Source organism: Macaca thibetana, chromosome 6 (genome assembly GCF_024542745.1).
Source record: "Macaca thibetana thibetana isolate TM-01 chromosome 6, ASM2454274v1, whole genome shotgun sequence".
Taxonomy (NCBI): domain Eukaryota; kingdom Metazoa; phylum Chordata; class Mammalia; order Primates; family Cercopithecidae; genus Macaca; species Macaca thibetana.
The window spans coordinates 78,062,793-78,085,557 of NC_065583.1; the positions used below are offsets into that span (position 1 = coordinate 78,062,793).

A 22,765-nucleotide genomic window follows, 5' to 3' on the forward strand; every position below is an offset into this window, starting at 1 on the left:
ATATACTTCTGCATTATTAATGATATGTATTATAACTAATAAAAATATAAATAAAAATATTTATCCAGATATAGATTATTAGGACCCATTATTCTTAGAATCTGTTATCAATGCATTATTACATAACTTTCTCTGCTCTATATCACTTTTTGCAGAAATTAAAATGTAGTCAATTAAAAGGGTCTATAAAATATAAAATTATAAAATTGAAAGGGGGTATAAGCATAATGGCTCCTGGCATGAAGATGTTATTTTAAGAAGAAAGAATAAAGTCCCATTCTGGAAGGCAGTCCATCAATCTATAAACTGTTATTGTGTCCGTGGTCTATTGTAAATGGCCTTTAGAGAGATAGGTCTCCATGTCTTTTCTCTTATGACCTCCACATTACAGATCTCAGATTGTGACCAAGCCCACTGGAAACTATTTCAGTACCTGCCAAGAGAGAAGACCTTCCTTCAGGCTAGAAGAGAGGCAAATGGGAATGGTTAGACTCCTCAAGTGACCTTAGTATGCTCGATGCTGTTCTTTTTCCTGTTGAAGAGAATTTTTTTCTCTATATAAGTATTTATATAATTATAAGCATTTTATGTAAAAATTTATAAGTACAAATAAAAATCATGTTTAAATTAAAAACATTTAAAATAAAGGTATAAATAATCCATTCCAATTTTAAACTTATTTAAAATGTCCTTTTTGATACCTTGTTCATCAATTTTTATGATATAAGTATTCACTTGTTGCCCATTCTTCTTTCTTAACAAATAATCTCAGATGTAGTTTAAAATAGAATTTGAGATATTTTTGTCCACTGTTTTTCACAAAAGCTCTGGTGCCTCATGTTCAGGTTCACAAGCTTCTCATAAGAATATATTTTAATATTATAAAACAGAGGAGTGCAGGTTGCAAGCTGGGAGTTCTTGGGCAAAATCTGGTCCCTAAGTATGCTGGCCTCCACCTATAGAGGGTCATTTAAAAAAAAAAAAAAAAAATTTGAACTAATCCTTAGAAATTAAGAGATTTTACAGTATAGAAAAAAAAATCCAGATTCTAGTTCTCTTCTGGAAAAAAACGAGAGGATCCGGTAACACTAGGACACCTTTTAACATGGCTCGAGCTGACTAGCAGAGAATATGTACACCCAGCCTGCTTCATCTGTTTATGTTACCTGTTTAAATGCCACAGACTTTGAGTTTGTGAACCTATTCTATAAAAAGCCCAGGGCAAAGGATACTACTGGACATGTTTGAAAGTCTGTCTAAAAGCATACTTATATTTCTTCCATTCTTTTTACCCACATCTTCATTTGTTGTACCATCTCAAATTATATTGAGCTTGACTTAGCCTGTAGTATAATGCCATGTTCAAATACCTTATCATAGCAAGCTGTTCTTTATCAAGAGGTGCACTTAAAATTTAGTTGCATAGGTTTCTTGCGAAATTTTCATTTCACCCACTTTTGGAAGTTGCTGTTTTAGAGCAAAGCTTAATTAAATTCTTACTTTGTAAAACTACCAGGTGATATTTCTACACTCTAAGAGAATTGGTTGATTTCAAATGATATATTTATTATAAATGAACACTTGTGAAAAACATTTTGACATGCTATAAATGAATGAAAACCAATACCCAAAATACTTACAAAGGATTTGCATTGCATTTTATTCTGGAAATTGGAACATCTGTTCTCTAAGTGGACACATAAACCTTTTTAATTTTTATTTTTTTGCTTCCTCTTTAGGTGTATCTCAGCCTGCTGGCTGAACATGCCAAGAAAATATAAAAGCTCTTGAAAAGGAAGTCAAAGGAGACACCTTGGAGCCTGTGTTTCATCAGCCTGGGGCATTAGGGAAATCTAAGGAAAATGGAGATGAGGGTATGTCTGCTTCTGTGAATGAAAAGCAGAATTCTTCTTTTCTCCCTAAAGATAAGAAACAGCATCCATCTGACAGCAAAATAGGTAGGAAGAAGGGAAATGATGATCCTCCTTTGGCTGTCTCTCATCAACTGGAAAAAGTCTTACCTATGATTATATTTAATGACTATGGAGAATCATTATCAGAAAACATTACATTACAGAATCTCCCAGGCACAGTAGAAGCCTTTAAGCCAGCAAAAGGCAAATTTATTACAGAAGTGAAACTTGGGGCTTTCAATGTGCAAAGAGAAATCAAGAAAAACTTTTTCTGTAAACCAGGAATACAGTTCCCAACAAAAAAGACACATCCAAAATGTTGACAGCATTTCTCTCTCAGACCCATTCAGAGATGCTACAGTTCTAGGAGCTGCTTTCCTAAACATAAGAACATATTGGTGGAAGAACTAAAACCTGAGGTGCCATCTAAACATGAAGGAGAAATCGCCAGAACTGACAGCCCATTGCTGAAAGTAACCATTGAAAGAAAAGAAATTTAAAGTCAACTACATGAGTAAGACACAGAATATACTAATTAATATAACTCATCCTAAAAGAAAGGAAAACAGTAACTAAATACAGAAACATGTCCTCCAATCGCACTACTAAAGAACCTTTCACGTCTCCATCAAAGTCTGGTATTAGGTACCCTGAAATGTGGCAGCTTGAAAACAAGCATCAGAGTTGAGATTGTCTGTGTATCTCACCTCCTGGCATGTGTGGTGTCCCGAAGGAGAATAATTTTGATACAGTGGTGATTTCTCTAACCTCAACTCTGGAGAGAAAGAAAAATAAGCCTGACACACTATCTACAGTCTTAGATGATTGTGAGGTAGAATCTGCTATCTCTCAGCAGAAGGTCTTTAAAATTAGTCAGAACACCCCCAGAAAGAAACATTTCTCTGAGTCTAAGACTCTTCTCAAAAAAATTCTTCCTACTTCACATAATACCCAAAAGACCACAAGTTTAAGTAATGCAGATTTAAGTAAAATGCCTTTTGAGGACTCTAAAGATGTGGAAAAAGAGAGAAAAATCAACTTTGATATCCCAGGAAATATCACATCAGACTCACACATACAGCAAAGCACAGAAGGAATAAATTGTTTGCCAAATACCATTACTGACATCTTTCCAGTTCAAGATGGCAAAGACTTCAACTTTAGTTCTTCATCTTCTGTGAGCATGCAGCTCATAGAAGCAAAGGCAGCCAACGTCTACTGCAAAGGAAGCAAGACTCCACCTGCAAAGGAAGCAAGACTCCACCTGCAGAATGCTGTGAGAACTCAAATTCTGTATCTTTCCCTTCTAGTCAAACTTCTCTGTAGTCTTGCACCTCATTCAGTGCACCTCACTGGGCCACCAGACATTCAAAAACCTAAGGAAAACCCAGAGAGTACATTTTCTTTTAATCATTGTGCTGACTGTGTGATAGATTCTGAGAAGGAGCAGATTAATGTGACTGACAGAGACTTTAACAAAGCTATTTTACATAGTGACTCTCATGCAAAAGCACAGCAACTACTGGAAAGGAAGATTACGCCATGTCTTAATCTCAGGCCTGCCTCTGGCAGCAGCCTAGCAGCTAAGAGTCTGCTCAATGGTGTTAGCCACAGCACTGTGGAATGGAACCAGAGTCGCAGCAACTCATCCAGATAGCAGCCCTGAGCAAAACAAAAGCTCTAGTTATGACCTTCATAACTGATGAGTTAGAGCAAAAATTAGTTAAGATAAAGAAACTACAATTTTTTTTCTAATTGTCCCATGGGAATGAAAAAACCCTAAAGAGTGACCCAGCTCTCTGGAAAATGTTGAAAAAGACAAAAGCCAGATATTACCAGTGGTGAAGAATTTGTGCTACAGAGATTTTGAAGACCTTTCAAATGAAAATGATGACAAAGTCTGTTTTCAAATGCATTTTTCAGCAAACAGTGCTGAGTCCAACTGTGCAGTGTGTGCTTCAGATAATCTGTTTCTTATTGAGAAAACACCGACCAATGATGTCGACGTACATGGTAACCAAGATAAAGAAAACCTTGGACTAACCAGTTTTAAACAGGAGCCAGCATAGTGCTAAAGGATTGCATCAATGGGGCCAAATTCTAAAGAAGATAAGAACAAAAATGACTCAAAGGAAAATTACTGTCACCAAATACACATGTTGATGCCGCCTCAGAAGCAAGCTTTGAAAGGTATGGTGGTCTATACAGAATCATTAACTTTCATTATTTTTACATATTTTAGCTTTGGAAAGTCTTAAGATGAGGGCTTTTTTAAAATTGCTTGGGATGTTTTCTTTATTGCTAAAGATATATATTTTAGAGTTAGATGAACACAGGCAAGCATATATCAGTCTGTTTCTTTACATTATCACCCACTCCACCCATAAATAGTGCATCTCCAAGCCTGCAGTTTAATGTAAAAAAAAAAAATCAATTTCTCTTTAAAAGGTTGATATATTGCCAAATCAATTTTATAGGAAATGTTAGCCTTTGCCATTATTAAATAATCCACCATTTCTTTCCCTCTTGCAAGCCAAGCATGTTCAGAAGAATAGGAAGAATATGTTTGTAATAAAGTATATTTTTAAACCTTGCTGTGGTGTTACAGAGGCATTGTATGTATGTCTTGGGAGGCCATGTGGAATAGTAATTAAAACAAAGGACAAAAAACAGAAACGACCATGCCTAATCCTCACTGAGCCACCATGGGGCCTCTGACCTCCAGCAGACCTCTGACCTCCTGTGTGCATTACTTGGACCAAACTATTGATAGAACCCAGAAGCTCTCCAGACCTCAAGAAGGGCTAAGATGGAAGTTCGTTCCTAAGTACATAATTCTGCCTGTCTGCTTTCAATCTTGAATCAGCACTATATCATTTTGGTCACTTCATAGAAGGCCCTTGTTTTTTCACATGAGTCCAAATTATTTTATATTTAATGTTTGCATTATTCCATATTGTAAATTAAAATACATTTTGAATGAGTAAAAACTCCTTCCAAACTGCTGGTAATAATCCTAATAGCTTCAGAAATTATATTTGGAATGATGAAACTTAAAGGAGAAGGTATATTTTCTTTGTAGTTCTGTCTGTAGATTTTTGAATGAAATTAGTAAAATTTGGAAGTAGAAATAAAATACAAAAAGCATCATCAATTACGTAACTGTTAGAATAAAATGTGAAATTTGCTTTGTAGAGAGTAAGTGCCCTAGAACAGTATGAAAACTCTATGGTCATCTGCTTGATATGAACACCCTAAAGCAAGGACCATTAGTCATGGGGACTGCTTCCTGGTGCCAATATCCAGAAATCAGGATCAATGACATTAATCCCAACACTGGCTTCAGTCTATAGTTATTTGGAACTGCAAGGGAACCTGTAGTAAGAACAATTGTGCCTCCCAAAGGAAACACATGCTCACCTGGATGAATATATCTCCCAAGTTGACTCTCCTTCTCCCAGAGGCATGTTCCTCCCTGTCCTGCCTCTCCCAGTGAGAAACATTTCTTATGAAAATCAATAATTCAAGTCAGAATTCTCTCAAAGCTGATATTACACATAGATTTTGAAACTGCCCCATTTGGTAAACAATTCCAGCTACTGGTTCCCTGTGTTACTGATTCATCAAAAGGCTGTTCCTACAACTCTCTCCCTTTACCCTTCTCCTTGATCACTCTTCCAGCCATATTGACTTACTTCCTGGAATCTTCCAGCCCAGATCCACATCAGGCCCTCTGCATGGACTGCTCCCACTACTTGGACCAGTCTTCCCCTGTATGTCTACATAGTTCATTCTCATCTCCTCATCTCCTTTAGATTTTTACTCACACAGCATGTTCTCAGGAAGGTCTTCTCAGACCACTCCATTTAAAATTGCAATCTGAACCATCTTCATTACAGCCCAGGCAAACACTATCCTTTTTCCATTTATACATAGCACTTTTTGCCTTCTAATCTGCTATATGTTTTACTGGTTTATTTTGGTTTTGTTCTGTCTTCTTTCACTAAGATATAAGTTCCAGGAGGGCATGGATTTTTCCTGTTTTGGTCATTGCTATATTCATAAAATTAGATAGTACCTGTCCTGTAGTATAGGTGCTCCAATATTTATTGAATAAAAAATCAAATGCAGAGAAGTCACATCAGGTTTCTTTGAACAGTTCACATACCAAAACAAATAACAACAACAACAACAACAAAAACAAAAAAAAACCCAGGAAAATAGTTTAACAGTTATAATATTCATATATATACCCAAATATTTGAATCTATAAATGTTTGCATAGATTGAACTCTCCCAGAACTATGGATATCTTTAAACTTTATTCAACATTATTGTCTTTATACTACTGGCATCTCAGGCTAAACCTGGGTAATTTTTTCAGGGAGTATATTGCTTTGAGAAACTGGGACACTTTTGGGCTGTTTTACCAGAAAATTATAAAATTGATATAGGCATAAACTTATGCTTACATTTTGAAAAGGGGTCCTCTAACCCCTTAACATCTATGCATGTGCCTCAGATTCAGAGTCCCTGACACGAGTGTTCACGTAATATTTGTGTAGTTTCTTCCACCATGTGTGTGTGTTTAGAAATCAATTAGATTAGAAGTCACAATGTGAACTGTCTACAGGGGCCAGGCAGGTGATGTAAATGAGTAAAGCAGGCTGTATGTGAGCAAGTCTGGAGTGTTGGTGAACTAGCGTGTCCTTAGGGAAGGAAAACGCAGGTCCAGTACAGACAGGCCTTCTGACTTTTCCAAATAGCAGGAGACCTGCATTCTTTAAGGTATGAGTCTGCAGATCATGAGATTTGGGAGACATAGTACAAAGTAAACAATCTGTGACCTCTGAACTAGATAAACAAGAGAAGGTGGGTGTGGTATGGGAGTGTGGCTGGAAGTAGCAGCCATCGTGTTATAAAGGAAAGATACCAGTCAAACATTTAATAACTAAACACTGAGTTCTTCCTCTACCAGGTAAGGGCTATACGTTGTTGGGTAAAAAACTAGTTGCTCAAGCTTCATTTATTCAGCTGTTAATGGAGTGAATATATCTTTAAGAGCTCTGCCAAAGAACCAGAAATTCTATATCATAAAAAAATGTAATGAGGAAACCAAAAGTAGGCTAGCCCGAGAAAATTACAATGAGAAGGATTAGATATTTTACATGACATAGAAATAGCCATAAACAGCCCTTTGTATGTAATGTAACACAAAACTTACATACAATGTGTAAAATGTTTTATTTCTCCTAAAGTAGGAGTGATTCTAAGAGTTCACATCAAGGCACAAAGGTATAGAGGACTGCAAATCTGAGAAAGTTTGTGGTCCCATGCTCTGCACCAAACACTGGGAATAAAAAGATGAATAAAAAATTATTTCATTTCTCATAGCAGAATACAACTGTTGGGATAGTTTCCAGCAAACTGACTTCTGGTGAAATTAGGAGCTTTCAACACCCGTGCTGACGTCAACATATCTCAGCACACGCACATTCCAAGATCCCTGTTTCAGTGGCAATGCCTTTTCTCCATCAGGGCTCCTCCCAGATCTGCTGCTTTTTCGTGGTCTTCCCATTCACTTCCTAGGCCCTGCCCTGGCTTTCGAGGTGGTAGCTTTCCACTTTCACACTCAGGTTTGGTATCTCAGTCCATTTGCGCTGTTGTAGCAACATACCAGAGACTGAGTAATTTATAAAGAACATAAATTTGTTTTTCACAGTTCTAGAGGCTGAGAAGTCGAAGGTCAAGGTGCCGGTGTTAAGGGTCTGGTGAGGTATTAAGTGTCTTGCTGCTACCAAGATGGCTCCCTGTTGCTGCATCCTCACGTGGCAGACACAGAAGGGCAAAAAGTCCTAACTAGTTAATTCTAGCCCTTCTAAAGAATACTAAGCCAATTCATGAGGCCAGAGCCCTGGAGAGTTAATCACCTCTAAAGGCCCTACCTCTTAATAATATCACATTGGATCTTAGGTTGCAACATACAAATTTTGGGGGGACACATATATTCAAACCATAGCAATTGGTAAAACATTTGTGTTTTTTAGTGGATTAATATATTGTTGCTACAAAGTGATAGTGTGTATTTTAACAGAGTCCCTCAAGAGATTTGAATGTCTTCATTTCAGTACAAATTGCCTGACTCCTTGAAAGGCTTGATAAATATCTACTGGGTATTCATGGAATAAGGGGGAGGCTCACATGTGAAGGAAGATTACTGAGATGTAGATTCAATGCATCACATAAAAACTTTCTATCATATTGTAGTATACAAGGATTAGACTGACTCAATAGGGAATAAATTTGAGTCTGGGGTGTGTTCAAGCTTATACTGAATGATTACTTCGTAAAAATCACCTTCTATATTCTTTGCAAACCTAAGAGTTCACAAACACCAAACAGGACAGTGGAAATGATACTTTGTAGTTGGTGGGCATTTCAGTGGTTTTCAGATCACATTTTAACACACACTGTATCCTTTCCCCTACTTTGAAAAGATCAAAAGTATATGAAAAGATCCTGGAGGAAAAGTCTTCCCACCATATCCCAGGGCCATACTATCACACATAGTTTCCTAGGTCCATACGATTTCTTTTGTACTCCACACTTTCAAAAAAGAATTGCTATTACATGTAAAATATTTGATATCAGAAAATTATCTTCCTGATGAATGCCTTCATAGTTAACCTAGACTGTCAATCTCAAAAAATAGGGGAAGTAGAACAAGCATTGGAGAAATGGCCAGAGATCAGTTCTATATTAGTTTTAAAAGTTCCACCACTCTGTCACATTCCAGCGAGCAAAAGTCATCTTGCTCATTGTGGCCACTCCAATAAACATTAGAAATTAGTATGTAGAAAGTGAACACTGAATATTATAGAACGAATGTTGTTTTCCTGTCACCCTCATAAGAGTAGGAGTCCACCGTAAAGTAATAGAAAATGAATTAGGCAATGGTTCTTCCTCCTCACCTGTTTAACCTCAACAAGTGAATTGTATCTTATTTTATTTTTTTAGAAACAGGGTCTCACTGTGTCACACAGGCTGGAGTACACTGGTGTGATCATAGCTCACTGTAGCTTCAAACTCCTGGGCTCAAGCGATTCTCCCACCTCAGCCTCTCAAGTAGCTCAACAACACGTGCATGCCACCACACCCAGCTAATTTTAAAATTTATGGATAATTCTTGCTATGTTGCCCAGGCTGTTCTCAAACCTCTGGCTTCAAGCAATCCTCCCTCCTCAGCCTCCCAAAGTGCTGGGATTACAGGTGTGAGACACCTTGCCAGACCTCTGACAAGTGAATTTTAAGTTGTTACATCAATGGATATTAATAATTATATATATATTAATAAATACACTTATTTCTTTATAGATATATCCCATTTGTTAAATAGTTCTGAAAATAAATTTTGATATTGATAAATTCTATTTTAATTTGCAAAAATCCAATTGTAAGTTCTCATTTGCTGCTGGGAATAGAATAAAAGTAAAGGTCAAGAGCTGGCCTCTTTTAAAATGTGTATTTCCTGCTTTTCATACAGTATCAAAAGGTAACAGCAAATAAAATCTTAACTTTAACCCATTACATTACTTTCCAGGAATTATATGTTTTCCTGTTTTTGTTTTTGTTTTTTTACTTTTTCAGTTACTTTTTTAAAGTTTGATTGTACTGCAGTAGTTTAGGGTTTCTTTCTTCTAATACAGTTTCGTGATGTCATGGTTTGTGATGACAGAAAGCAGCAGTTTGGAACTATATAAAGTATTTCAAGCTGTTATTGATTCAAATATAAAATTAACAAAGCCTTCATGCATTTTGGCATTTTTTTACTTTTCTTCATTTTTAGCCAGCATATGCAGCAAAAGTATTATGAAATTTGTATACTCCTGATTAATAAAAAGTCAAACCATAAGTACTTGAGTTTAATAGAAAACTCAATATCATAGATTATAATTACACATGGTATTCAGGTAATAACATTTTATTTCTTTACTGAGAGTTTAGGGGACATACTTAACAATTTACTTGCATTTCTCCATACTAACTAATATAGTATCAAGCTAATACCCTAGGAATACCTGTTGAATTGAATCCACTGAGGCAATGCTTGGTGATCACCCTCCCCATATTTTTCTCCAATAAGTCTATTTTTTTTAATGATACATGACTCTTTTTGTTAAGTAATACAAGTTTGACAGTAAACCGTAAAAAAGTTGAATGAAATTATCTAGTCCTAGTCTACTGTAATTATATGTTTCAATGACTGGACTATATGATATTTATGTCTTGATTTACCTATCTTGAAAATGTTGTCTCACTTTCATATTTAATGTGGTTTAATCTAGATTGGTATTTGGAAATAAAGAGTATCTGAAAGTTACCCAGGAATTGGTCCAAAGAGGTGGAAGAGCTAGTGATGGTTCCCAGGAAGAAGCAATTAACCAGTGGGCCGGAAGGAGGGAGCAATACAAAGAAGGCAAAAGACCCAGTTCAGCAGTGGGGAGCTCATTTGCCAGCAACATCACAGAAGAATCCAGTGAGTAGACAGCTTCTTTTCCAAAACCATAGCAAATACAACGACTTACTGAAATGTAACCAGTCTCCCGTCCCTTTATCTCCAGAACATAAACTCTTGCTTGAACGTGGCAATATAGTGATTATAAACTTTTATATAAAACATATTTTTGGAATCATTGACTATTATCCGCTAAGGAATTTCAACTTGGTAAATTCCTTTCTTGAAAACACACGACTGCCTGCTAAGGGCTGCTTTTCTCTTGATACTAAAAAAACTAGCTATAGGGTCCTTTATTGAATTAAATTTGTATCCTATTTCTAGAAATTTGAGCTGGTTTACAAAAATATGTATAATGTAAAAGAATAAGATAAATGTGTTTAATTATAAGCAACATTTTTTCTTCTAATTTTAAAATTTCTTAAATGAGGGAGTCTGTTTCAATGGATGTGTTCTTGATAATGTTTCTCTTTCTATTGAGAGTCTAAATCTCAGTCCCACAGTCAGTGGCAACTGAAAGTGAAAGATAGCTTGCCAATTGGAAATCCAACTGAAGGGAAAACATGGGTTAAAGAAATAGAATGGGGATTTGTACAGTTAGCACATACTACCACTAATCTGGCTGTAAGATTCTAACAGCTAAAGTTGTTAAAAGATACTTATCCAACGAATAGACATTTGCTATTTGCATATTATTTACCAAAACAACCCAGTTGTTCAGGAAAACACTGATACTGAAATGAGCAACTTTTATTAAAGAGAGAAAAGCAAAGGACAGTATCATGATGCCAAGAAAAATGTCTTTATGAAAAGACAATAGTGATTATCCTAGGTTGTGCCAATGACACAACTACAATTCATGAAGGCAGTGGTATAATTTATTCAGAGCAAGTTAGAAAGTTGGCACAGGTTAGGGATTGAATGTAGCTGTAAATGTGTGGACAAAGATTATAAGGAACTTAAATAATTAAACACTGTACTATATTATCACCACCACAGCCTTCTTATATTCATATAAACAGTGAAGAATCCAATTTAAATGCTCCGTTTTGTCCTGATAATTTTTATTCTTGTTCCTCAATCAATGTCTCAGTTTTCCAGTGGCTTCTATTTGGCAGCAAGGACAGAAGATCTGGAATCTTACATTTTTATTTCAACATATACTACTTTATAGAGTTGTTTTTATTATCCCTTTACTGTTCATATGCCCTTGAAATACTTCCCTGGAGAATATACTTCTTACATTAGACTTCCAATAAAATAATCCCAGTACTATACATTTGTTCTAATGGTTCTAATGTTTTTTTTCTTCCACTTCTATTTCCCCTTCCCCTTATCAACTGATGCATTTATATATTCTAGAATTTAGTGTATATTTTTAAGAATTACTTTAACAATATTTAATGTATTTCAATAATTTTTCATCAGTTTTGCTTTTTTTTTTTTTTTACCAATTATTTCTAACAGGACTTATTTTATTTTCCTTTTTAACTATAGTAATCTTCTAATATTTTTTCCAGAGACATTCTGTGGGAGGTAAATTGAATTCTTTTATATTTAAAAATGTATTCATTTTTCTCTTAATACTGAATGATAGTTTGGTATAGAGTTTTAGGTTCAAATTACTGAAGAAACTGATTGTCTTCCTGTAGCTAGTGGTATTGATCAGAAGTCTGAATCTGATTTGATTCTCACAAATTTTGTCACTAATCCAGTGTTGTCTCTGGTATTGTTCAGGATTTTCTCCATATCCTTGGTTTTCTAAAATTTTTCACTAATCCAATGTTGTCTCTGGTATTGTTCAGGATTTTCTCCATATCCTTGGTTTTCTAAAATTTTCTTCTACTGGGACTCTCAGTGTTTGTATTTTGAATATTTTTTCCTGTTTGGCTACTTAAGGTTGATTATTTCTTTCTTCAACTCTCATAAATTGTTAGTTTTTTTTTTTTCAACTATGAATTTCCCTTCTTTTTTGCCTTCTGGTGGCATGTTTTTCAGATAGACTTTGAAACTTTTGGATCTCTCCCCCATATGCCTTAACTTTCCCTTTTTTGCATCTCTTCATACTATATTCTGAGAAAACTCCCTAGTGCCATCTTCCAGCTCAGCAATTCATCCCTCATCTAAATCCTTTTTGCTCTCAGCTTGTTGTTTTTTAACTTTTTTATTTCAACAACTCTATTTTTAATTTCAAAAATCTCTAAGTGGCTCTTTTTTATCGAACTGTTCTTATTTTTTTATACTTCTGAGAACATTAAGCATATTATATAAAGTTTTAGTCAAATTGCTCTATCAACTGTTTCCTCAAATATGCATTTCACATTTTGCTGAGTTTGTTGTCTTTCTTTCACAGTGTTGGCTTTTCCCAAATACTCTGTGATTTTCACCTGGGTGCTCATTCTTTGGTTCCTTCTCTATCCACTTGATTGCTGTCTCTAATTGAGCGATCCACATGGGCAGGCAGCAAAGCATCCACAATGGTTTTTGCTATATTCAATGGTGTGAATAAGAATGCTTCAGGCTGCAACAACTGAGTTCTGCCACAGGATAGTCCATATCCCATCTCGGTGGCTTCGGACATCAATCTCTGACTTTTTTCACACGCTCATTTGTTCTGGGCTAGAGACAGGTACAATCCTGTCTATTGCTACTTGATCTGTGGTGGAGCTCAAAGTGGACAGTGTGTAGGCATCAAACTATCTAGGTGTTTGTGCCATAATACCCTAATTAATTACCCTCTTGTCTGCACCTGAGACTTCTCTGGCCCCTGACTTCTCACTCTTTGGGCATGGTTCCTTCTTGATGCTCCCACTATTCGGCATCAAAACATGCTCACATATATTTTTTGCTGTGATTTCACTCCATGGTTGACAGGTTGATTCCGGATTTCAGGTATTTCCCAGTTTCTGACATAATGAGAATTACCTTCTTGTTTTCAAATACGTATCTGACATATACCATACTACATGCAGACACACCCTCTATATCCTTCCTCATAGTTCTCTGGATTTTGAAATGCCTCTTTTTTATTATGCATAAAAATTTAGCTGCAACTCTTGTTTCTAAATATGTGTAATTGAACTTGTCATAGTATATGTAAAATGAGAGACACTGCAGGAATAGGTCATAGGGAATGTGCGTTTTCCAGCATTTTTATGAAAATGGGAGACTGGTTCGTGCTTACTCCACTATCTTGAAACCATCTCTGAGAATAGCTTCCATTTGTCCCTCTAGAGTCTTCTTCCACCCTTCTCCACCTTTCTCTTTGCCCCAGGAGTCTCATTTATTTGGACTACATCAAGGGGCTAATTTACCTTCTGACATCCTGTTGGAGTTGACCAGTGTGGAGGATCAGGAGGAGCCTGGAAGGAGTAGAGTGAGGCCCTGTTATTATTGCCTCTGGTCTCTTGTGGTGTGCCAAGGGCTAGCTGTGTCCCTAAAGCCACACTCCTGTAAAGTGGCCCTCTCCATACTGCCTTCTGTGGCTGTGTGTTCTAGTAAATGGTACCTGCTCCATCCTGTTATCCTTTTAGTGTTGGATGGACTAGTCTTTATTCGACTCTATCACACCTAATTTCATTAAATCCTGTCCACACTTTGTAAATAGTGATTTCTACTGAATTCTCAAACTACTCGTTTGAGGGTGTCATATTTTTCATGTCACAGCTCTATGATATACCAGTGCTCTGTTCTCATATTACAGCAATGATGCTGTTGAATGCCAGGTCATCAAATATCACCAATATAGCCCATTGATAAAACACAACTATTTATTGCTTACAGAGATATGAGATGATTTACTCCCAATAGAACTTTGATAGTATCTCAGAGGGGGAAAGGCAAAGTTGGATTTTATTAAGAATTAGGAATTTGGTTTAATACAGACCTTTCAATGTGATAACTTGTTTAGAATTGGAGAAGGATTATGATTTAATAGTTTAGGACTGATGGAAATGGCAAAGTAAGGATTTTGAGGCTTTCAAATAGTCTAAGATAACAATATGTTGGTGCTTCCTATTGAGGAATTGATGTTTTGGGGTGAAGTACTGAATAATAAAGTATTTACCTGGCCAAGGGTCTCAAAGAAGAAAGACTGTGCTAACAGCTGTGGAATGATGTCATGTTAATTTTGATGAAAAAATAATGCTGGTAGGTAGTTTTAATATTCAGTGTCCAAGCCACGAAAGGGGATAGAGGTGTTTTGTTTCCCATGTACTATAATTTTCCCTAGTCTGGAGGTGAATAAATACCTGAAGTTTCACTAAGATGGATTCCTCAAACTGTATTTCCTAGACAGCAATATACTTGAACTGCCATTTATATTTTTCTTGGCCTTCTGTTTCACAGACTTGCAGTCTTTGAAAATGGTATTTATTTTCATGTAAGAATACAGCTCTTATGCATGTAAATTCAGTATCAGTTGTCTATGATTGGTTCTTTGCTTCCAGGTCCACCAAAGAATATACTCATACAAAAGCAATAGTGAGAAATACAGAATTTACTGAAGACATCATAGGAGACACAGAGGGAGTCTCTGTATTACACACCTCACAGTAAACAACTTGAAATCCCCTCCAGATATTGCTTTGCTTCAAAGGCCCCTGAGCTGCCTTGTAACCAGTTAAAAAGACCCTGTTATAGCACTGCTTCCCTCATATAATACTGATAGTCATTGGTTTTTATTTTATTTTTCTGAGTTTTTCCTTTGATCCTTAAAATTCCTCTTTATTATAAGCAGAGAAATTCAACTGAAGTTTATACCTCTAAACCTGTGCACCAAAATGATCAAAGTGTTTAGCAATTAACCCCAACACTACAGTAATTACCATCTACCCATCTTAAGAACTAAGGATAAGGAAACTGAGGGATGAACAATTTTGTTATGAGAAAAACAAAATGTTGTATGTAGTCATAAAAACTTATTACATATAGTAATAGCTTCTGTATTACCTAGAACAATTTATGATTGATCTAAACTGATCTAAAGTAATACATTAGATTGTATTACCTAGAACAATTTATGATTGATCTAAACTGATCTAAAGTAATACATTAGATTGAAAAGAAACTTAGTTTAGTTTAACTATAGACTATCTTCATGTGTCACAGAGAATGGAATTCACTTCTCTAATTTTGATGTCCTTCTAGTTCATTCTAGTACAGAAGGACCAGTTTCTTCTAGTTCACTGTATCCTTCAGTTACCTGGACTCTTTCAGTTTAAGCCTGCTGTTTTATGGCCAGGGTCTTCATTACTGGTGCTCTTAGACATTCATGTCTGCTCTGCATTTCTTGAGCAAAAGAAACCACCACAGGTTCGCTAGAGGCAGCTCCAGTGGCCCACAGAGGCGAACTATGCACATTTTTCTAACCCTGCCATTCAGCAACAGCAGGTTTAGTAGCTGACATTGGCAATGGTGGGAGTGTTTATACAATGGAAACTGGCAAACACTGCAAATCAGGGAATTTTTTCCTTTTAGAAAGTCACTTAAATAATTTACTAGTACCCCAGTTGAAATAACACAGAAATCAGCTGTATAACTTATACAAATTCTAATTTCATGCCAAAATAACACAATCATTTTAATTCAAATAATGATTCTGTTTTCTTTTGGGTCAATTCTGCTTTGAATGAAAGCTTATATGTAATAACAATTTGTTTCATCTTAGGCAGAAGAGAATTGAAATGTCTACCATTTCTATTTTTCATTTTATCCAAACTACAACACACTGAAGGCGTGTTGTATTTCTACAGAAACTTTTCAGTAGAGACTGCAATTCACTAAGAGCTGCTGGGGCTAGCATTGCTTAATGTGTGGTTTAAATTTTATCTCATTTATAGAGTCAGGATATGCTACTAACCCATGACTTAAAACCTGACAGCTTTATCGAGCATCATTACAGCTGGTGTTTTTCACTCTGTTAATCTCACTCATCTCTGACTTCCTACATAATAACTGGAAAAGACATTAGGAATGACATATTTATGTGTGTGGACACAGTTGATCAATCCATCTAGGCTGTGAGGAATGCTGACTAAGGCACACCAGGTAAATAACTTGAAAGCTGTAAACTAAAGTCAGAAAGGCCTGCAAAATGGAGCTCTGATTTTTATAATCTCAAATGGTTCCTGTATCACAAACAGATGTGGAAAGAACTTGGGTCTAATCATGCAATGATACTTGATAGCAATTCCCTTATTTCATTCAGCTATTAAAATTATCATGAAAATGTATTTTCCAAATATTACTTTGCATGGAAATAGGAAGAATGAAAAGAGAGAGAGAAAGAGAGAGAGAGAGATAGAAACAGAGAAAGACAATAAAGAAAGGCAAAATAATTCTGGCTTCTAATTATAAGAGCTAACAGTTATGACGTGCTTGTTAAATGTCAGGCACTATTCTAGGTGCTTTCAATGTATTGGCTTCTTAATTCTCCCAACAACACTAAGAGATAAATACTATATCTTTCTCCTCATTTTACTAAATGAGGAATCTGAGTCATGGAGAGGATAAATGACTTGTCCAAGTTCACTCAGCTGTGGTTAATGGTGGATCTGAGTTTCAAACCCATATGGCCTGAACAGAGTCTATGCACCTAAACCCTACAACACACTGCCTCCACTTGAACTTTTATATCTAGCCCTGGTCTCTCTTTGGGAAAGTCCAATCAGGGTTTCACTTCATTATATAACCACTTTTTCATTATCTTCAAATAATACAATGAAAAGAAAGAGGTATGAGAATGTCTAAAGACACCTGGGACTGGCATAAGTATTTTATCTTTTTTATTCTAAAGTCAAAAAGTAATAATTAAGATGAAGCCTAGTGTTTAAATTTTTCAAGGACAAAAACAAACACAATGTAAGTAATAATAAGCATGTTTAAGAGCCGATTTTGTCTTAAAGTTTCATTTATTAAAAGGTTCATCTAGCAAACCAAATTTTGGTGACAAAGGTATTGTGACAAAGACATATTTGGATTTGTTTTCTGTTTGGCTCAAAGTTTCACAGGGACAGTTATTGAGAAATCTAGCAGCTCTAAGCTTGCAGCAGGTGTGTGGCTTGCTGCTCCATTGGATTTTAACACAAATTTTATGTCTCAGTTTATGTAAGAATATGTTGATTAGCTCTGTCTTGGTAACTGAATGAACAGAGAGCTGCTCATCCACATAATCAAATCTGTTCGTAAATAAGTGAGATGTATTAACAGTCTCATGCACGCTGATAAAAACGAAGATCACTATAATTTACAGACCCACCCTCAGACCTTTACATGATAGGAAGTTGATTACACATCCACCGTGGAGAACTATTGCTCATGGAAAAAAATATATAGATAAATCAGTAGGCCCAGAAAGCTGTGTAAGTTATATTCATAAAATATTTATGAATATTTTAATATAAAATGTAGCTGACTTTTTAAGGCCAAGGATATAGGACATAAATCAAACAAGGAGAGATACTTTAATACTTTAAAATCCTTTAGGGCTTCTGTACCTTTAGCAAATACTATTGTAACACAACGCTTTGATTTATCCTTAAAGCTCAGAAAGATAGGTTAATAAATTACTATAATTTTTTTTGGTTTATTCCTCCTACCCTTCAAAGTCAAACATCACACTCAGACTTACTCAACAAATGAAAGCAAAAAATTCTTAAGGAGTTTTGAAATATGACATATGGAGGAAGGCATCCTATATCCTGGTTTCAAGTATTCCATTACAAAGTTTTTATAATTTGTATTCCAATAAATAATATGTCCCACAAAATAATCATATAACTAACATTCCCACTTTATCATTGCATAATATACCCATATGTCATCCCTCATTTTCATACATGCACAAACTTGTTTACTCCGTCAGCATAGTCTATCTTGCTAGTACCTGCTTCTCTGTGCCCGGCCACTTGTCTAGACCATATTTATCCACCTCTCCCCCACCCCATAGAAAGATTATCTACTTCTCAAGGTCTGGTCTTAAAATATTCTTCTTTCCCACAGCCATAATCACTCTACTTCCTGTGAACTTTCTTACCTCAATTTGAGTCCCTTGTCTTACTCATCAGTCTATCCCAACTGTGCCTATAATTTCGGCTTACTCATGAGACAAAAATTATTCTAAATCAATTCAATTCAATAAATGAGTAATGAAGGTATCCGAAATTGCTTTAGCTTTCAGATGAGTAGTGCAATCTCATTTGGTGCACAAAATAAAAAATACAAGAGCCAACTTTACAGATATTTGGGGTTTGGAAAAAAAAGATATTTGGACTTTGTTCTTGAATGTCTGCAAGCAAATTGTGTTCTTGGATGCTTTGTCCATATACCACCCTTGGTCATTTTGACACAAGTTAAACAAAGGTTTGAGTTAGGAACCTATTGTTGCATTCATCTTTGTGTTGGGGCAATGACTAACACTTACTCTCTTCAGTCCAGTGCCAGGAAAGCAGAGGTGGAAATGTAGAGGCAAAAAAAAAACAAAAAAAACAAAAAAAAAAACAAAACAGAACCATTAGGAATGATTCTCTTGCTCTAGTGACAGCAAGAGAACCATTTCTTCCATGGCTGACCTACAGCAGACAGTGGAGGGGAAGAAGGAGAAATCTTTATCTAGAATTTTTTTGGAAAAAAAGCACTGGAGCAACTGTGGTGTAAGAGAAACAATGGAAAGACAGGAGAATAAGGACAGAATGTTTTGTTGTTCTTTAAAAAGCGTTACTATGATTTTCAAAGCCCACCCTCTTCATGGTATTTGAGAAATACAAGTAAGTGATGTACGCTTTTCTTGAAAGTATATTTTGGTTATTCAATAGTGCTTCTTTATTCTGCCCCCTTGAAAGACTGAAAGGCTTGGGACATGACTTTATTCAGGTTTTAACCTCCTCAACAGAGCCACAAAGAAATGCTGGGAAAGTAATATAGAAATTCACTCTCATTTTCCTTTCTGCCACAGCCTTCCACGCTATCCAAAACACTCTTGAATACACAGAAAAACCCTAAGTGCCATGAAAGAAACTGTTAAATACAACTGTACATGCCTCCCTGTGTGCTTTACTCTACATATAAGACCACAGTGAGTGTTTTAGGAATGAACATTTTGCATTGTCTTCTTTGGGGCACAGAGAAAAAAAAATAGTGATTTTTTTTTTTTCCACTTAATAATCCTTTCTCATGTACTTGGAACTTTGAAAGGGACTCTAAAGCTAAATTTTTTACGTGATTTCATCTTGACCCTTAAATACTAATATATGGATCTTGCCAATTACTTTTTGTGTATTTTTTCTTCACAAAAGGAAATAGTGCTTCCACTAATGAACAGGCTCCCATACCTTAGGCCTTGAAGCAATACCTGTCTTGATTTGCAATATTTTGACATTATGTAAGTTCTTCCCAGGAGAACTATTTTTTAAAGTTAGCGACTTATTTTTGAAGAGGACACTCTCTTCATTAATCCAGACTTCACCCCTGCATGCATTCAACTACTTTCCCACCTTAACCATCAGAGCGTGGATCTTCTCACCATAATGTAATTGATGTTATCAACTTTTCTGCTTGCTCCTCAGTCACTTCAGAAGAGGGCCATTCTTTGGCTTTCTAATTGATATTGAGGAGAAAGGATTCTACACAGAGAATTTTCATCAGCAGCCTGGGTTTTCTGAGGGGATGATGTGAATCCTGAGGATGGTCCCAGATGTCTTAGTAAAAAACCTCACCCAGTAGCCTGAAAGGACTCTACAATTATGGTAAAATGAATATGTCTTAGAGAACATGTAGCCAGCCTCCAGTCTCTCTGAAGTCAGCAAACATAGACACCGGATGGAGTGTTTGGGGAGCTGAAATACGTATGATTCCATCTGACTATACATGTACCATGTGTTTCTTAACATCATGAAAGAATCTGAAGCTATTAAAATAAAAGCTGTATTAATAGCTCATTCAAACATAGAAGGGTAATTCCAAAGTTGGAATAAAGATTAAAGATTAACAGAGTCAAGAGTCTGGGTTCATCCTGTGAATAAAAAATACTTATTAATTTGATAAAATGTACCAGACAGTATAAAGAAGTAACAAATTACCACTTAGTATTCCAGTTCTACAGTGTAACTGTTTTATTGTTTCTGTATTGTCTTGTTAATACAATTGGGTCTAGTCTGGTTTGTAAACATATATGAAATATGCATTTGGTATTATAATGTATTTATTTTAATGTACTGTATATGATTTTATGGCCTTTTTACATTTGATAATATATTTAATAACTATACCTTTATTTAATAAGTATGTATTTTTACACATTTCATTGATATTCTAATAATTCCATGATATTCTTATAAGATTAATTTAGTGAACTAAAAATTAATAGCTATGTATATTTTCCTAAGACAATAATGGTTTATAATTAAAAAGCAAACTTATGCTTCAATTACAAGCTTCAGCATGTGAAATTATTATTTCAGTCCAATCTTTACTACAAAATTTGAACTTTTGTGAATTTCTGTTTTATTGGTGTAAAGAGCCTTCATAAATAGTAAACGACTTATTTATTTTTTAAATACATATTTTATTGCAGTAGCTTTTATGGTACAAGTCATTTTTGGTTACATGAATGAATTGTGTAGCGCTGAAATCTGAGATTGCACATCCATCACCCGAATAGTGTACATTGTACTGAATATGTAGCTTTTTATCCCGTGATCCCTTCCCAACGTCCTGCTTCTGAGTCTCTAAAGTCCATTATGCCACTAGGTCTGCCTCTGGGTACCCACAGTCTAGCTCCCACTTACAAGTGAGAATATGCAATAACAGAAATAATAAACAATTTACCTCAAGCAAGTGTGGATTCAGATTGAAAAGAATACTTTAAATTATACAATCATGAATTTAACAAACACTATGCCTAATACGTTCCAAGCACTAAGTGGAGTTGCTAAAGATGGTTGAGAATACGACAGGCTCTGTGAAGAGGTACGTAACACTTTCAGTACAAGCATCAGTATGTGTTTAATTTCATCTTAACCTCACTTGTACTGCTAAGATGTAACCATTGTTATATATAATATCATTTTGTTTTAACTGTAGAGTAAAATATAACCTTTCTTAGTTTTTTATTATAAGTATGAAATTCAACAGTGGAGGATTTTATCAAGGAAAAGTTGTAAATCTGAATTTTTCTATGCATACATAAGAGGATACAAGGTTTGTATTTTGCACATTTAGAATGCTTAAGTATAGTCACATAATAATATGAATGAATTAACCTTAGCCATTCATTGAAAAATAAGCATGGGATTTTAAATCTAAAACTTAAAGTATCCAGCAAAAAGATGAGCACTGGCTGAAGGCTCAGATGATTGTTATGTTAGCATTTTTTAGCCATAAAATATTTCTAAATTAAGGTATGTACATTGTGCTTTTTTAGACATAACGCTATTACACACTTAATAGACTACATAGGTGTAAACCTAACTTTTACATGCAGTGGGAAACCAAATAATTTATGGATATGAAAGCAGATTCTTAATGGAATCACAGGGCACACAACAGAGGAACCCTGAAGCTGACAACAAAGGAAAATGAAATGCAACCCTGGATAACAATGAGACCAGATAAGGCATTAGGGCATAAGGGCAAAGCAGGAAGGCTTGTAATCCTCCTGAGGTCATACTCCTCCCTCCGTCTGCCCCATGCTGTCCCAGCCTTCAGGTACACAGGGCTCTCCCAGTCATTCAACAAGCATTTTTAGGGTATCTACTCTGTTGCCTCTGGGATCCTGCATGAGGATAAAATGATGGGTAAGATACAGTTTCTGACTGGGAACTCACAGTCCAGATTAGGAGATAGACACACAAATAACTGACTATAATGTAATTCAGAAACTCCCTGGTTGCCCTGGGTTCTCTCTGTTATAACCTTGTTATGTCTCCCCTGTGGCACCATGGTGGGTGTGGATATCTTTATCTTATATTTCTACCAACCTAACCATTCTAGCTCCAGTTTTTTGAAAGCACTGATCTCAGATTATTCTTCTGCATATGGATATCCAGTTTTTCCAGCACCATTTATTGAAGATACTGTCCTTTCTACAATGTATGGTTTTGGCACCTTTGTCAAAAATGAGTTTGCTGTAAATGTATTGATTTATCTCTGGGTTCTCTATTCTGTTCCACTGATCTATATGTCTGTTTCTATGCCAGGACCTTGCCATTTGGGGAACTATAGCTCTCTAGTATAATTTAAACTCAGGTAATGTGATTCTTCCAGCTTTGTTCTTTTTGCTTAGGATAGCTTTGGCTGTTCTGGGTCTTTTGTGGTTCCATGTAAATTTTAGGATTTTTTG

The 22,765-nt window shown here is 35.7% G+C and overlaps 1 protein-coding gene across 1 annotated transcript; it reads left to right on the forward strand.

Annotated features, from left to right (window-relative positions):
* Nucleotides 1-1,550: 1,550 nt before the first annotated feature.
* LOC126956633 (uncharacterized) lies at nucleotides 1,551-10,727 on the forward strand. The gene is made up of 2 exons (XM_050793712.1): nucleotides 1,551-4,103; nucleotides 10,259-10,727. Exon 1 carries the CDS (start codon nucleotides 2,629-2,631, stop codon nucleotides 3,568-3,570), a length of 942 nt encoding a protein of 313 aa, XP_050649669.1. The 5' UTR covers nucleotides 1,551-2,628; the 3' UTR covers nucleotides 3,571-4,103; nucleotides 10,259-10,727.
* The last annotated feature ends 12,038 nt before the right edge of the window (nucleotides 10,728-22,765 follow it).

Excerpts from the sequence above, each read along its gene's own strand:
- LOC126956633 (XM_050793712.1), top strand. The coding sequence starts at position 2,629 with ATGTGTGGTGTCCCGAAGGAGAATAATTTTGATACAGTGGTGATTTCT.